General features: G+C 39.3%; 2 protein-coding genes and 1 non-coding gene across 4 annotated transcripts in view; 2 read left to right on the top strand and 1 right to left on the bottom strand.

Moving 5' to 3' along the window:
* Nucleotides 1-16,347, bottom strand: part of BLTP3A (bridge-like lipid transfer protein family member 3A) — a 73,348-nt gene that overhangs the window by 25,131 nt on the left and 31,870 nt on the right. For both annotated transcript variants that reach the window (XM_086706643.1, XM_086706642.1), the window contains 4 exons: nt 3,949-4,138; nt 3,500-3,640; nt 2,931-3,101; nt 2,057-2,249 (listed from right to left, as the gene is read on the bottom strand). In XM_086706643.1, the coding sequence (XP_086562769.1) occupies nt 2,057-2,249; nt 2,931-3,101; nt 3,500-3,640; nt 3,949-4,138 (695 nt within the window). The remainder of the gene's footprint in view (nt 1-2,056; nt 2,250-2,930; nt 3,102-3,499; nt 3,641-3,948; nt 4,139-16,347) is intronic.
* LOC112862999 (small nucleolar RNA SNORA70) lies at nt 13,575-13,707 on the top strand. Its single transcript, XR_003223843.1, has one exon. It is a non-coding gene; the product is annotated as a small nucleolar RNA SNORA70 (small nucleolar RNA).
* Nucleotides 13,575-14,129, top strand: LOC147580900 (large ribosomal subunit protein uL16-like). The gene has a single exon (XM_086706650.1). The coding sequence runs from the start codon at nt 13,768-13,770 to the stop codon at nt 14,068-14,070; it is 303 nt and encodes a 100-aa protein (XP_086562776.1). The 5' UTR covers nt 13,575-13,767; the 3' UTR covers nt 14,071-14,129.

Below are 16,347 nucleotides of genomic sequence, written 5' to 3'. Positions count from 1 at the left end.
TTTTAAAAAGGTGAAATTAATTTTAACAATACATACAACTTAAACCAATATAATCAATATATTATCATCTCAACATATAACCAATATGAAAATAATTATCAAGGTATTCTATACTCTTTTATTCTACTACATCTTCAAAATCCCATGTGGAAATTACACTTGCAACCAATCTCAATTTGGATCAGCCAACAGTAGTCATATGTGGCTGCATATTAGACAGAACAATTCCAGAGAACTTTAGAATGCTTTCTGTGCCACCTAGTTCTCCCTTCCCCTTTCCCCCCAGATCCCAGGAGAAGAGTCAAATTCACAAGAACTGTTCCTTATTCCTTTACAGAGTCATACATCACACCTGGGTATGGCAGGTTGGAAGTTTTCTCCGTATCTAAAACTATCTCATACAAAAAGTTCTTAAATTCCAGAAAATATATTAATTTAGCTAAATAAATAAATAAATAAATAAATAAATAAATAAATAAATAAATAAATAAGGACTGCAAGGGAGGGTAGTCATTTACATCTTAGTGTGGGTTATGGGACCTTGTCACATGAAGACGACAGTGCTAAATACTCCTCATCAAGCAAAAGGGTCAAATTCTCAATAATACACTCTTAATAAAGACCTATGAAAAGATCCAAGACAAAACAAGAGGAAAAAACCCAAAGCCTTTATAGTAACACTTGGAAGAAACAACCAAACAAAACAATAATCGTTTTAGCAAAGAACTTCCAAAATAAGTGGGTGGCTAACCAGTGAGCAATTTATTTCTTGTGGTCGCAAAAGCAATCTTTATGTTGTCACTGCTCCTCTCAGCTCTCTCAGAGTGGGAGTAGACAGGGACTGAAGTCACTTCAACACCACAGAACAGCAAAGCAAGAAAGATAATGCTGCTTGGTGCCCCAGGAAGAAAAGGTAAATTCCCCCAAGGAAACTGAGTCTAGGGGTCATTAAAGAGGCAGACATTAACCTTCAGAAAGGATACAGCAGCACAAGAAAAATCTACCATATGAGAGCATCTAAAGCCAAGAGCTGGTGCAAAGGGGAGTATAAAGGAAATACAGACAGAGTATTAAAGGAAGAGGCAGCAAAGGAATAATAATACTGAGCATGTGCCTATAATTAAGGTCTTCCAATTCAGTATATTATTTCATTTGAGCCTGACAACAACCAATGAGGTAAACGAGTAAGATATGATTCAACTCAAGTTCACAAATGATGAAACTCAAAGAGGTTAAGCAAGAGGCTAAGTGATTTCCCCAAGACTCATGAAGACAAAATGAGTCAATTCCTTTTTCATTTTGAATAAAACATATATGGGGGCGCCTGGGTGGCGCAGTCGGTTAAGCGTCCGACTTCAGCCAGGTCACGATCTCGCGGTCCGTGAGTTCGAGCCCCGCGTCAGGCTCTGGGCTGATGGCTCAGAGCCTGGAGCCTGTTTCTGATTCTGTGTCTCCCTCTCTCTCTGCCCCTCCCCCGTTCATGCTCTGTCTCTCTCTGTCCCAAAAAAATAAATAAACGTTAAAAAAAAAAAAAAAACATATATGTGTATGTAATACCAATGGCCCTAATGAATGTAAAAGCATGACAAGAATACAACATAACCTCTCTGCTTGGGAAGAGGGCATTTACACATAAAAATTATTTAAATTGACTCAAAAATCTGAAAATTCTGGGGTTTCCTATACTTGAATTTTCTTTTCTAATAGCTTCTATCAGTGGTCAGCATTGGCCAAGGTACACTGGGGAGAAAAGAAAGTGTACAATGCTTGAGCTCTACCCTTGAAGATTCTGACTTAGGGAGGTCTAGGAATAGCATGGCACCTGTATTTTATTAAGTATTGCAGGTGGTCCTGCTGCCTTAAGGCTAAAGAGTACTACCTCACACCAACAAAAACAGAGATGCCACAGAGGCTGAGGCTCAAGGAATGCCCTGATTAAGGGAAGCCAACCAAAGTACTCCATGGCATCTTGAAAAGAGCCTTCCATCCCAAAGCTTTGTCCAGAGCTGAAGGCAGTGATGGACCACCCAGCCCAGGCTCAGGCCAAACAGGGTACCTGGCTCCCGAGACTGGCTATCGTCACAAATGTGCAGGTCCAGGCGGGAGATGAGCAGATGGTAGGAGGACTCTTTCACATCAAATTTCTCAAAGTACTGGCTGAGGCGGCTGCTGCTGCTGTTGCTGCTGCCTTGGCTGGCACCAAACGCCTGGGCCCAGGACTGCTGGGCACTGGGAGCAGGTGGAGTGATCTATATGTGACAGAGAGAAAAATAAGAAGTCCAAACCCAGGCAGGCTTCTCACAGGCTTTCTTAAGTTTTATTTCAGTCTGAAGAAAACCACATTTTAGCAAGATGACTCTTCCCTTTCATAAGTGTTCACCTGGTAGCTCACGTAGGTCTGTCCCACCTAAATAACCCAAACTGCAAAAAGCCTAATTATAATTAGTGTAGTAATTGTCAGAGTTCTGTTCTGAGTTTGAATTGCCCCCCAAGCTTTGACCCCCCCCCCAGGACTTAGCTCACTGATGCCAAAACACCTCCTACAGGAAGTCTTTCTTAAATGACCCCCTTCAGTCTGTGTAGTTAGATGCCTCTTCTTTGTGCTCTCATGGCACAGTGTCTACCTTTATACACATCATGTTGTAATAGCTTGTTGACAGTAAGTATTTTAAGACAGTGAAAGCTCCAAGGACAAAAACAAGAAGTTTATTATACTCTCCCTTTCCAGTGGCCAGCACTATGTAATAAGCTAACACACTGGAGGCACCCAATGAACAGAATAAATAAATAAATCAGACACACAAACAAAACCTATGCACATCTAGAAGTAAATGAAAAATGCTCCAAATAAGCCTAATAAAGTCTAGACTCTACCTATGTTGATATGAATTAGGTCTGGCCTACCATCTCCCTAGCCCCACGCCTCTAACCTGTACAGGTTCAGGGGCCAGGCTCTTCCTCTGCTGGGCTGACTTCTCCATGGCCTCACTCAGCGACTCCGCATACTTCATCATAGCCTTGAGCTGTGAGTCAGTCAGCACCCAGAGCAGATCATCCAACAGGAACATCAGCTTGGAGGCTACCACATTGCAATCTTTGGTCTGAAGGAGCCACACAGAACATGAAGTTCAACATCTTGTATTATTCCAACTCAAAGTGACTCTTGCCCAGTTAATTTCAGAAATGGCTTTTAATCCCCAGAACATGAAAGGAAAGCAACAACCACTGTGGAGAGTCCATTTCTTACAAAGCTACTGATGTTTTCTGCAATTAAAAAGAAGCAGGAAAAGTGAACTGCTAGGTGCCTAGGTCCATGTCCCTGTATATGGGTAAAAACTGTGGTTTCCAAAATACAGATGACAAGGAGGTGGAAATACAGGCCTGTCCTTTTCAATTGTCATTCCTAGAGCCAGTAACATTCCAAGAGAGAATACCAACTCCCAGGATGTGTAGGAGAATAAAAGATGGAAGTTTTCATGAGGGCAGAAAATATACTCACTCTTCTTTTGAGGGCTATTTGGATCCTGCCTTGGTTGGTAATAAGCCTCAATGGAGTGGTGACTGGATCCTGATCACCATTGTCGGTAGCATCTGCCTCAATTCGAAGTGTTTGCCAAGTTATTTCCTTAAATGTTAAAACCTGGAAGGAGAGAGAGTAAACTCCCTTAATTCTGTGGGTGAAATTAACCAAGAGGCAGGAAGTCCAAGGGGGAAAAGACTGGCAAAGCAGAAACCCCCACCATTCTCGGTTGGGATCCCACCAATAGAATGCAGAGATCCCTAAGTGAGGAAAGGATGCAGCAGTAACACTGGACAGAAGGGCTTCTTGGGTTCACAGGAATAAGGGCAATATCTGAGGAAATCCCCAAAGCAGGAACAGTATCCTTTAAAAAGAAGTCCTATTCTGGATCTCCCCATTCTCTTCTCTTGCAATACTAGGGTTGTCACCTCTCCTCGGCGGGGGTCAGTGATGCGGGTGAGGCGGAGGTCACTCTGCTGCCAGTTGGGGTTGACACTGTAGCCCTGGAGCTGCCACAATTCAAAAGAAGCATGGAAGGCCTTGGAGTGAATCTTGATGGTGATGGAATTGACGATGATGAACATTCCCTCCACCACCTTCTCGGCAAAGCCATACTCACTACAACAAATGAGGCAGACCAATGTTCAGAATCATGTGAGAGTCTGTGCACACTCTGTGCTGGAAGACATCAGACAAGATTATTAACAGTGTCTCTCTTTGGGTGCTAGAACTGTGGATGGTTTCTTTCTTTATTTCTCTTTTCATATATATATATATATATATATATAAAAATTTGAGAGAGGCAGAGACAGTGTGAGTGGGGGGAGGGGCAGAAAGAGAGGGAAAGAGAGAATCCCAAGCAGGCTGTGTACTGTCAGTGCAGAGCCCGGCTCAGGGCTTGAACTCACGAAACTGTGAGATCATGACCTGAGCTGAAACCAAGAGTTGGACACTTAACCGACTGAGCCGCCCAGGTGCCCCTATACTTATAGCTTTTAAATTTTGAAACTTTTATATGATGCAGTACTTTTTTAATGAGATTTTTTTGAGGAGTGAAATAAAAGAAAAAGAGTGGACCTGGAAATAAACTCCATTCTGTTAGAAAGAATAAATGTGAAAATATTTTTATAGCCTACAAACTACATGAATTTGAATGCTGTGTGTGAGGGGAGGTATAACTATGGAAAGAAAACACTAGGTTTCTATAAAATATTCAAAGGCCCAGCAGACTCTGCAAAGGTAGTGGAAATGGGAAGAAGTACAATCATATGAACAAGAGGTCAACAGCAATCCCAACTCTACCCTGCCAAATATAATCCAAAGAGCACAGCTAGATGTACTTCCACAGTGAAATGGCAAAGAGAGGGATGAAGGCAATCTTACAGTCCTTCTGGATGTAGAAAACACACATACTCTTGACATGTAAATGAAATCAGTTTTCATTACAAGAGATAAAAGGAAGGCCTAGAAATTATAAACTTGAAAAATATTTTTTTCAATTTATATCACAAAGGGCTAACATCTGTAATATATAAGGGGCTTCAAGAAACTGAAAAGAAAAAGGCTGACAGGCCAATAAAAATGGGTCAGAGTATGGACATTTCACAGAGAAATAAGTGCAAATGATATTAAACATTAAACATTATAAGTAATTTTATCATCCTCAGTGGGGAAAAACTGAGAGCTTTCCCCCTAAGGTCAGGGACAAGACAGGGATGTCTACTCTTACCACTGTTATTCAACATAGTATTGGAAATCTTAGCTTCTGCAGTCAGACAACACAAAGAAATAAAAGGCATCCAATTTGGCCAGGAGGAGGTCAAACTTTCACTCTTTGCAGATGACATGATACTCTATATGGAAAACCCAAAAGAGTCCACCAAAAAACTGCTAGAACTGATTCATGAATCCAGCAAAGTTGCAGGATATAAAATCAACACACAGAAATTGGCTGCATTCCTATTCACCAACAGTGAAGCAACAGAAAGAGAAATCAAGGAATTGATCCCATTTACAATTGCACCAAAAACCATAAAATACCTAGGAATAAATTTAACCAAAGAGGTGAAAAATCTATACACTGAAAACTATAGAAAGCTTACGAAAGAAATTGAAGAAGACACAAAAAAAATGGAAAAAGAATCCATGCTCCTAGATAGGAGGAACAAAATATTGTTAAAATGTTGATACTACCCAAAGCACTCTACATATTTAATGCAATCCCTATCGAAATACCTCCAGCATTCTTCACAGAGCTAGAACAAACAATACTAAAATTTGTATGGAAACAGAAAAGACCCTGAATAGCCAAAGCAATCTTGAAAAAAGAAAACCAAAGCAGGAGGCATCACAATCCCAGACTTCAAGCTATACTACAAAGCTGTAATCATCAAGACAGTATGGTACTGGCACAAGAACAGACACTCAGATCAATGGAACAGAATAGAGAACCCAGAAATGGACCCACAAACGTATGGCAACTAATCTTTGACAAAGCAGGAAAGAATATCCAATGGAATAAAGACAGTCTCTTCAGCAAGTGGTGCTGAGAAAACTGGACAGCAACATGCAGAAGAATGAACCTGGAACCACTTTCTTGCACCATACACAAAAATAAACTCAAAATGAATGAAAAACCTAAATGTAAGACAGGAAGCCATCAAAATCCTCCAGGAGAAAGCAGGCAAAAACCTCTGTGATCTTGCCCGCAGCAACTTCTTACTCAACACGTCTCTGGAGGCAAGGGAAACAAAAGCAAAAATGGACTACTGGGACCTCATCAAAATAAAAAGCTTCTGCACAATGAAGGAAACAATCAGCAAAACTAAAAGGCCACTGACAGAATGGGAGAAGATATTTGCAAACAACATATCAGATAAAGGTTTAGTATCCAAAATCTATAAAGAACTTACCAAACTCAACACCCAAAAAACAAATAATCCAGTGAAGAAATGGGCAAAAGACATGAATAGACACATCTCCAAAGAAGACATCCAGATGGCCAACCGACACATGAAAAAATGCTCAACGTCACTCATCATCAGGGAAATAGAAATCAAGACCACAATGAGATACCACCTTATGCCTATAATAACTTCTAGGCCTTCCTTTTATCTCTTAAAATGAAAACTCGAGCAACAACAGATGTTGGTGAGGATGTGGAGAAAGAGCATCTCTTTTGCATTATTGGTGGGAATGCAAGCTGATGCAGCCACTCTGGAAAACAGTATGGAGGGCCCTCAAAAAATTAAAAATAAAAGTACCCTACAACCCATCAATTGCATACTAGGTATTTATCCAAGGGATACAGGTGTGCTGTTTCAAAGGGACATATGCACCCCAATGTTTATAGCAGCACTATCAACAATAGCCCAAAGAGCCCAAATGTCCATCAATGGATGAATGGATAAAGACGATGTGGTGTATATATATATATGTATATATATATATATATATATATATATATATATATATGTATACACATACATACATACAATGGAGTATTACTCAGCAATGAAAAAAGAATGAAATCTTGCCATTTGCAACTACGTGGATGGAACTGGAGGGTATTATGCTAAGTGAAATTAGTCAGAGAAAGACAAAAATCATATGACCTCACTCATATGAGGACTTTAAGACACACAACAGATGAACATAAGGCAAGGGAAACAAAAATAATATAAAAACAGGGAGGGGGCCAAAACATAAGAGACTTAAATATGGAGAACAAACAGAGGGCTACTGGAGGGGTTGTGGGAGGGGGGATGGGCTAAATGGGTAAGGGGCACTAAGGAATCTACTCTTGAAATCATTTTGCACTATATGCTAACTAATTTGGATGTGAATTTTTAAAAATAAAAAAAAAATTGAGTAATTCAACCTCATTCATAAATCAAAACTATAATGAGAGACCCTTAATTTATAACAGAGGTGAGAGTGCAGTAGGGAAAAGATGGTCTTTCAATAACAATGCACTGTCAATTTGAAGATATCAACAGAGAAAAAATAATACTGACCCCTATCATACATCAAACAAAAAAAAAATAATCAGTTTAAAGGTGAAACAATAAAAGTTTTAGAAGAAAGCAAAGAATATCTTCAAGCCGTAGGACAGGAAAAGAGCCCTTAAAAAGACACAAAAAGGTAAAAATTGATACTGGACTACATTAGAATTAATAATTTCTGTTCAACAAAAAAACAACATTAAGGTTGATATTGTGGGGCACCTGTTGGTTGAGCGTCTGACTCTTGAGCTTGGCTCAGGCCATGATCCCAAGATCATGGGATCGTGCCCCAAACTGGGCTCTGCACTGAGCAGGGAGGCTGCTTAGGATTCTCCCTCCTTCTTTCTGCCCCTCTCCCTGGCTCATGCTCTCTCTCTCTCTCTCTCTCTCTTAAAAAAAAAAAAAAAAAAGTGATAGTGATGTTCAACATCACTCATCATCAGGGAAATGCAAATCAAAAACGACAATGAGATATCACCTCACATCTGTCAGAATGGTTAGTATCAAAATAACAAGAAACAAGGAATTTTGCCAAAGATGTGGAAAAAAGGGAACCTTTGTGCACTGTCGGTGGGAATGGCAATTTGGTGCAGCCCCTGTGGAAAACAGTATGGAGGCTCCTCAAAAAAACTAAAGTAGAAGTATCAATCTCAAGAAGCAAGAAAAGTCTCAAATACACAACCCAACCTTACACCTAAAAGAGCTAGAAAAGGAACAATAAATAAAGCCTAACATCAGCACAAGGGAAATAATAAATTATAGCAGAAGTAAATGATATAGGAACAAGCAAACAACAACAACAAAAATAAACAGAACAGATCAAGAAACTAAGCGCTGGTTCTTTGAAAGAATTAAAATTGATAAACCCCTAGCTAAACTTCTCAAAAAGAAAAAAGAAAGGACACAAATAAATAAAATCACCGATGAGGGAGGAGAGATCAAAACCAACACCACAAAAATATAAACAATTATTAGAGAATATTATGACAAATTATATGCCAACAAACTGGGAAACCTGGAAGAAACGGACAAATTCCTAGAAACTCACACACTACCTGTTTTCTGAAACAGAAAGAAAGAAAATTTGAACAGGCAAAGAAACGGAATCAGTAATCAAAAATACCCCAACAAATGAAAGTCCAGGTCCAGATAGCTTCCCAGGGAATTTCTACCAAACATTTAAAGAAGAGTTAATACCTATTCTTCTCAAACCATTCCAAAAAATAGAAATAAAAGGAAAACTTTCAAACTCATTCTATGAGGTCAGCATTACCTTGATTTCAAAACCAGACAAAGACCCCACAAAAAGGAGACTTATAGGCCAATATCCCTGCTGAACATGGATGCAAAAATTCTCAACAAGATACTAGCAAATTGAATCTAATAGTACATTAAATAATTATTCACCACAATCAAATGGGATCTATCCCTGGGCTGCAGGGGTGGTACAATATTTGTAGATCAATTGACGTGCTATACCACATTAATAAAAGAAAGGATAAGAACCATACCATCCTCTCAATGGATGCAGAGAAAGCATTTGACAAAATACATCATCCATTCTTGATAAAAACCCTCAACAAAGTATGAGATGGAACATACCTCAACATTGTAAAGGCCATGTATGAAAGACCCACAGCTAATATCATCCTCAACTGGGAAAAACCGAGAACTTTTCTCCTAAGGTCAGAAACATGACAGGGATGTCCACCCTCACCATAGTTATTTAACATAGTACAAGAGGTCTCAGCCTCAGCGATTAGACAACAAAAAGGAAAAAAAAAAGCATCCAAATCAGCAAAGAAGAAGTAGAACTAATACATGAATTCAGCAAAGTTGCAGGATATAAAATCAACGTACAGAAACCTGGCATTTCTATACACCAATGATGAAGCAGCAGAAAAAGAAATCAAGGAATTGACCCCATTTACAATTGCACCAAAACCGATAAAATAACTAGGAATAAACCTTAAAAAAGAGTTTAGGGGTGCCTGGGTGGCGCAGTCGGTTAAGCGTCCGACTTCAGCCAGGTCACGATCTCGCGGTCCGTGAGTTCGAGCCCCGCATCAGGCTCTGGGCTGATGGCTCAGAGCCTGGAGCCTGTTTCCGATTCTGTGTCTCCCTCTCTCTCTGCCCCTCCCCCGTTCATGCTCTGTCTCTCTCTGTCCCAAAAATAAAATAAACGTTGAAAAAAAAAAAAAATTAAAAAAAAAAAAGTTTCCTTTAAAAAAAAAAAAAAAGAGTTTAAAAGATCTGTACTCTGAAAACTATAAAACATTTATGAAAGAAACTGAAGAGGACACAAAGAAATGGAAAAACATTCCGTGCTCATGGATTGGAAGAACACACACTGTTAAAATGTATATACTACCCAAAGCAATATACACATTTGATGTAATCCCTATCAAAATACCTCCAGCATTTTTCACAAAGCTAGAATGAATAATCCTAAAATTTATATGGAATACCACAAAAGACCCCAAATAGCCAAAGCAATCCTAAAAAAGAAAAGCAAAGCTGGAGGGGTGCCTGGGTGGTTCAACTGGTTAAGCATCCAACTCTTGATTTCCACTCAGGTCATGATCTCACGGTTCAGGAGACTGAGCCCCAAGTGCGGCTCCACACTGAGAGAGTACAGAGCCTACTTGGGATTCTCTCTCTCTCCTCTCTCTCTCTCAAAAATAAATACATGAAAAAAAAAAAAAGCAAAGCTGGAAGCATCACAATTCTGGATTTCAAGCTATATTATAAAGGTGTAGTCATCAAGACAGTATGGTACTGGCACAAAAACTGACATATAGATCAATGGAACAGGATAGAAAGCCCAGAAATGGATCCACAACTATATGGTCAACTCATCTTCAACAAAGCAGGAAAGAATACCCAATGGAAAAAAGGCAGTCTCTTCAACAAATGATGTTGGGAAAACTGGACAGCAACATGTAGAAAAATGAACCTGGACCACTTTCTTACACCATACACAAAAATAAATTCAAAACGGATGAAAGACCTAAATGTGAAACAGGAAACCATCAAAATCCTAGAGGAGAAAACAGGCAACAACCTCTTTGACCTCGGCTGGAACAACTTATTAAACACGTCACCGGAGGCAAGGGAAACAAAAGCAAAAATGAACTATTGGGACCTCATCAAGATAAAAAGCTTCTACACAGAGAAGGAAACAATCAGCAAAACTAAAATGCCACCTATGGAATAGGATATTTGCAAATAACATATCTGATAAGGGGTTAGTATCCAAAATCTATAAAGAACTTATCAAACCCAAATAACCTAATCAAGAAATAGGCAGAAGACATGAATAGATATTTTTCCAAAGAAGACATCCAGATGGCTAACAGACACACGGAAACATACTCAACATCACTCATCATTGGGGAAATACAAATCAAAACCATGATGAGATATCACCTCACACCTGTCAGAATGGCTAAAATTAACACAAGAAACAACACGTGTTGGTGAGCGTGCAGGGAAAGGAGAACCCTCTTGCACTGTTGGTGGGAATGCAAACTGGTGCAGCTACTCCGGAAAAGAGTATGGAGGTTCCTCAAAAAGTTAAAAATAGAACAACCCTATGACACAGCAATTGCACTACCAGGTATTTACCTAAAAGATACAAAAATTCAGATTTGAAGGAGTACATGCACCCCGATGTTTATAGCAGCATTATCAACAATAGCCAAACTATGGTGAGAGACCAAATGTCCACTGACTGATGAATGGATAAGGAAGATGTGGTATGTATGTATGTGTGTATATATGTGGTATGTACACACACACACACACACACACACACACACAGGAATATAAGCCATCAAAAAGAGTGAAATCTTACCATTTGCAACAACATGGATGGAGCTATAATGTATTATGCTAAGCAAAATAATCAGAGAAAGACAAATACTGTATGATTTCATTCATATGTGGAATTTAAAAAACAAAACATATGAAAATATGGGAGAGGGAAAGAAGAGAGAGGGAAACAAACTATAAGAGACTCTTTTTTTTTTTTTTTTTTTGAGAGACAGAGCATGAGTGAGGGAGGGGAAGAGAGAGAGAGGGAGGCAGAATCTGAAGCAGGCTTCAGGCTCCGCACTGTCAGCATAGAGTCTGATGCTGATGCGGGGCTTGAACTCATGAGCCGTGAGATCATGACTTGAGCCGAAGTCGGACACTTAACCAACTGAGCCACCCAGGTGCCCTATAAGAGACTCTTAAGGATAGAGAACAAACTGAGGGTTGATGGAGGGAGGTGGGTGGGGGATGGGCCAGATGGGCGATGGGTATTAAGGAGGGCACTTGTTATGATGAGCACTGGGTGTTGTATGTAAGTGATGAATTACTGAATTCTACTTCTGAATCCAATGTTGTGCTGGAATATTAACTAACTAGAATTTAAATAAAAATCTGAAAAGGAAAAAATAAAAATAGAAATAGAAGTATCATACAATCTAGTAATTCTACTTCTGGATATTTACCTAAGGAAAATTAAAACATTAATTCAAGAAAATATCTGTACCCCTATGTTTATTTCAGTATTATTTACAATAGCCAAGATACAGAAGCAACCCAATTGTCCATCAATATGTAAATGGATAAAGAATATGTGACATATAATATATATGTATATATATATACATATATATGTATATATGCACACACAGTGAAATATTACTTAGCCATGAAAAAGAATTAAATCTTGCCATCTATGACAACATGAATGAACCTAGAAGGTATTATGCTAAGTAAAACAAGTCAAAGAAAACAAGTCAGACAAAGAAAAATATCATGACTTCACTTACTACATGGAATCTAAAAAACAAACAAAAGAACAAACAAAACAAACTCATAAATACAGAGAACAAACTGGTGGTAGCCAGAGAGGAGGGGTTGGAGGAGTGGGCAAACAGGTGAGGGGATTAAGAGGTACATACCTCAAGTAATAAAATAGTCACTAGGATGAAAAATACAGCATAGGGAATATAGTCAATAACATTGTAATAATATTATGGTCAAATGTATGGTCAAATGGTAACTACATTTATCATGGTGAGCACTATATAATGTACAGAACTGTCAAATCACTATGTTGTACACCTGAAACCAATATAACATTGTATATCAACTATACTTCAATTAAAAAGGAAAAAAGGAAGAGACCAGGGATGAGCAGGTACAGAGTAAAGGCCATGTGAGGAAACGGTGACAAGTCAGGAGTCTGAAAGCCAAGGAGAGAGGCCTCAGGACCTGCTGATACCTTGATAATGGACTTAAAACCTCCAGAATTGTGAGAAAATAAATTTCAACTATTTAGGCACCCAGTCTGTGGTATTATGTTATGGCAGTCATAGCAAACCAATACAAATGGATACAGAGTTCCAGTTCTGCAAGATGAAAAAGTTATAGAGATTTGTTGTAGGATGCAAATATAGTTAACAGTACTGAACTGTACACTTAAAAATGGTTAATATGGTGTGGAGCCTGGGTGCCTCAGCCGGTTAAGCGTCCGACTCTTGACTTGAGCTCAGGTCATGATCTCGTGGTTCATGAAATCGAGTCCTACATCAGGCTCTGCGCTGGCAGCATGGAGCCTACCTGCGATTCTCTCTCTCTCTCTCTCTCTGCCCCTCCCCTGTTCACCTTCTCTACCTCTCTCCCTCTCTCAAAATAAATAAATAAAAATGGTTAAGGAGCACCTGGATGGCTCAGTCGGTTAAGCATCCGACTGGCTCAGGTCATGATCTCACAGTTAGTGAGTTTGAGCTCCACGTTAGGCTCTGTGCTGACAGCTCAGAGCCTAGAGCCTGCTTTGGATTCTGTGTCTCCCACTCTCTCTGCCCCTCCCCTGGTAACATTCTTTCTCTCTCTCTCAAAAATAAACATTAAAAAAAATGTTTAATGGTTTAAGATAGTAAATTTTATATTATGTGTTTCTTACCACAATTTAAAAAACTGTTAAAAAGACATGAAATGCAGAGAAGGCAATTTACAATAATTATAATAAAGCAATGTAAAAGGGACAGCAGTATCTGCAGCCAATTAAGCCGACTATACTCTTTCCCCATGGGGCCCAGTGTGTAATGGCTGCAAACAGCAGCCTCCTCGGTAGTGTATGCAGCCTGTTGATTGTACGGGTTGCCCTAAGGGACATTGGAGATAGTTTTTTCTGGTGGACATTGAGGTTTGGCCTCATGCTTTCTCCAATCTAGGCTCCAGACAGGTATGCAGGGTGCCTTTGGAAAGCCCCAGGGCACAGTGGCCAGGGTCCACATTGGCCAAGTCATCATATCCGTCCGTACCACGTTGCAGAACAAGGAGCATGTGACTGAAGCCCTACGTAGGGCCAAGTTCAAGTTCCCTGGCTGCCAGAAGGTCCACATTTCCAACAAGTGGGGCTTTACTAAGTTTAATGTGGACGAATTTGAAGACATGGTGGCTGAAAAGCGACCCATCCCAGATGGCTCTGGGGTCAAATACATCCCTAATCATGGCCCCTTGGACAAAGGGTGGGCTCTGCACTCATGAGAACCTCAGCACTGCCCTTCCCATTCATGCCCACCAATAAATCCTGCTTCCTGTCTAAAAATAAAGTGACAGCAGTAAAGTATGGTGACAAATGTTAACTAGACTTATTGTGATCATTTTGCAATATATACAAGTATCAAATCATTTTGTTGTACACCTAAAACTAATATAATATTATGTCAGTTATGCCTCAATAAAAAAAAAAAAAGAGAGAAGACTAAAAAAAGAGTCATCATGAACCCACAGAGTAGAAGATATTTGTAATACATGTATGTAACCAAGGACTTGTTTTTAGGATAAAGAACTTCTACAAATTAATAAGAAAAAGACAAAGAATCTAAGAGATAACGAGGAAAAATACTTGTATCAATATTTTATTAATCAAGATATTCAAAATTCCTACAAACCAACCATCAAGAAAATGCAAATTAAAATCATAATGTGATACAATTACACACCTATCAGATGGCTAAAATTAAAAGATAAAAAATACTAAGTGCTAGCAACTGGAACTCTTATGCACTGCTACTAGGAAAAGTGGTACAAGCACTTTGGAAAACTGTCTAGCAGTATCTACTAAAGCAGAACACACACATGCACAGCCTATGACCCTGCGGCTCTACTGCTGGACATATATAAAACAGAAATGTGTCCACCAAGAGATACGTACCAGAATACTCACAGGAGCACTATGCTTTTTTCTTACATGTGTTTAATTTTCATACAGAAAAATTCATTCTTTGTGGTGCCCAGCTCTAGGGTTTTCACAAATGCATACAGACCACCACAGTCATGATGGAGATAGTTCCACATGGCAACAGTACACTTAATAGCCAGAAACTACAAACAAACCAAATGTCCATTTACAACAGCACTGGACAGACTGTGGCATGTATTGGAATAATGTAAGTAATGAGGATGGATGAACTACAAATATGTGTAATGATATGGATGGCTCTCACAAACACCATGTTGAGCTGAAGAAGCTAGACACAAATGATGACATACTATACGGTTACATTTACATAACTTTAAAACTAGGGAAACAGGGGCGCCTGGGTGGCGCAGTCGGTTAAGCGTCCGACTTCAGCCAGGTCACGATCTCGCGGTCCGTGAGTTCGAGCCCCGCGTCAGGCTCTGGGCTGATGGCTGGGAGCCTGGAGCCTGTTTCCAATTCTGTGTCTCCCTCTCTCTCTGCCCCTCCCCCGTTCATGCTCTGTCTCTCTCTGTCCCAAAAATAAATAAAAAACGTTGAAAAAAAAAAAAATAAATAAAACTAGGGAAACTAATGTATGGTGTTACAAATCACAATGAAAGTGATCCTTGGGGTGGATATAACTAGAAAGGCCACAGGAGACTTCTAGGATTCTGGAAGTTAGTAGTCTGTTTCTTGATGTGTTAACTTTGTAAAGAATCACTCAACTATTATATACACATGATTTGTGTTCTTCAATATGGTACACTTCAATATAATTTACCAAAAAACTACACTGAAACACCATGTGTCATCTATTAGATTAGGCAAAAATCCTAAAGCCTGACAATATTCTCTATTGACAAGTCTCTGTAAAAACAAGAACTAGTACACAATGCTGATGGGAACATAAAATTATATCCTTATAGAAGGTAATTCAGCAATTACTATTAAAATTATACATATATGGGGCGCCTGGGTGGCGCAGTTGGTTAAGCGTCCGACTTCAGCCAGGTCACGATCTCGCGGTCCGTGAGTTTGAGCCCCGCGTCAGGCTCTGGGTTGATGGCTCAGAGCCTGGAGCCTGTTTCCGATTCTGTGTCTCCCTCTCTCTCTGCCCCTCCCCCGTTCATGCTCTGTCTCTCTCTGTCCCAAAAATAAATAAACGTTGAAAAAAAAAAAAATTAAAAAAAAAAAAATAAAATTATACATACATTTTCCCTTTAACCCACGAGTCCCACTTCTAGGAATCTATCCCAAAATATGCTGGCAAAAAAGGGAGAAACACCCCAAATGTCCCTCAACTGATGAATGGATAAATAAAATGTGGTATATCTATCCATACAATAAAATATTATTTGCTCACAAGAAGGAATAAAGTAGTGATAGTGCTAAAATACATCTAAACCTTGAAAATATTATGCTAAGTGAAAGAAGCCAGCTATAAGAGACTACAGAGTAAATGATTCCATTTATAGGATGATCAGAATGATGATCAGAATAGATACAGAAAGTACATTAATGGGCACCTAGGACTAAGGCAAGGGACAATGAGGAGTGACTGCTAATAGGTAGTATGGGGT

This window comes from Puma concolor, chromosome B2, assembly GCF_028749965.1.
Source record: "Puma concolor isolate L17-30 chromosome B2, mPumCon1.1.hap2, whole genome shotgun sequence".
Lineage (NCBI taxonomy): Eukaryota > Metazoa > Chordata > Mammalia > Carnivora > Felidae > Puma > Puma concolor.
The sequence above is the reverse complement of the archived record's forward strand: the minus strand, read 5'-3'. Positions and strand labels throughout refer to the sequence as shown.

Bases quoted from the DNA above. Each gene is read 5' to 3' on its own strand.
- LOC147580900 (XM_086706650.1), top strand. From the start codon at position 13,768: ATGCAGGGTGCCTTTGGAAAGCCCCAGGGCACAGTGGCCAGGGTCCAC.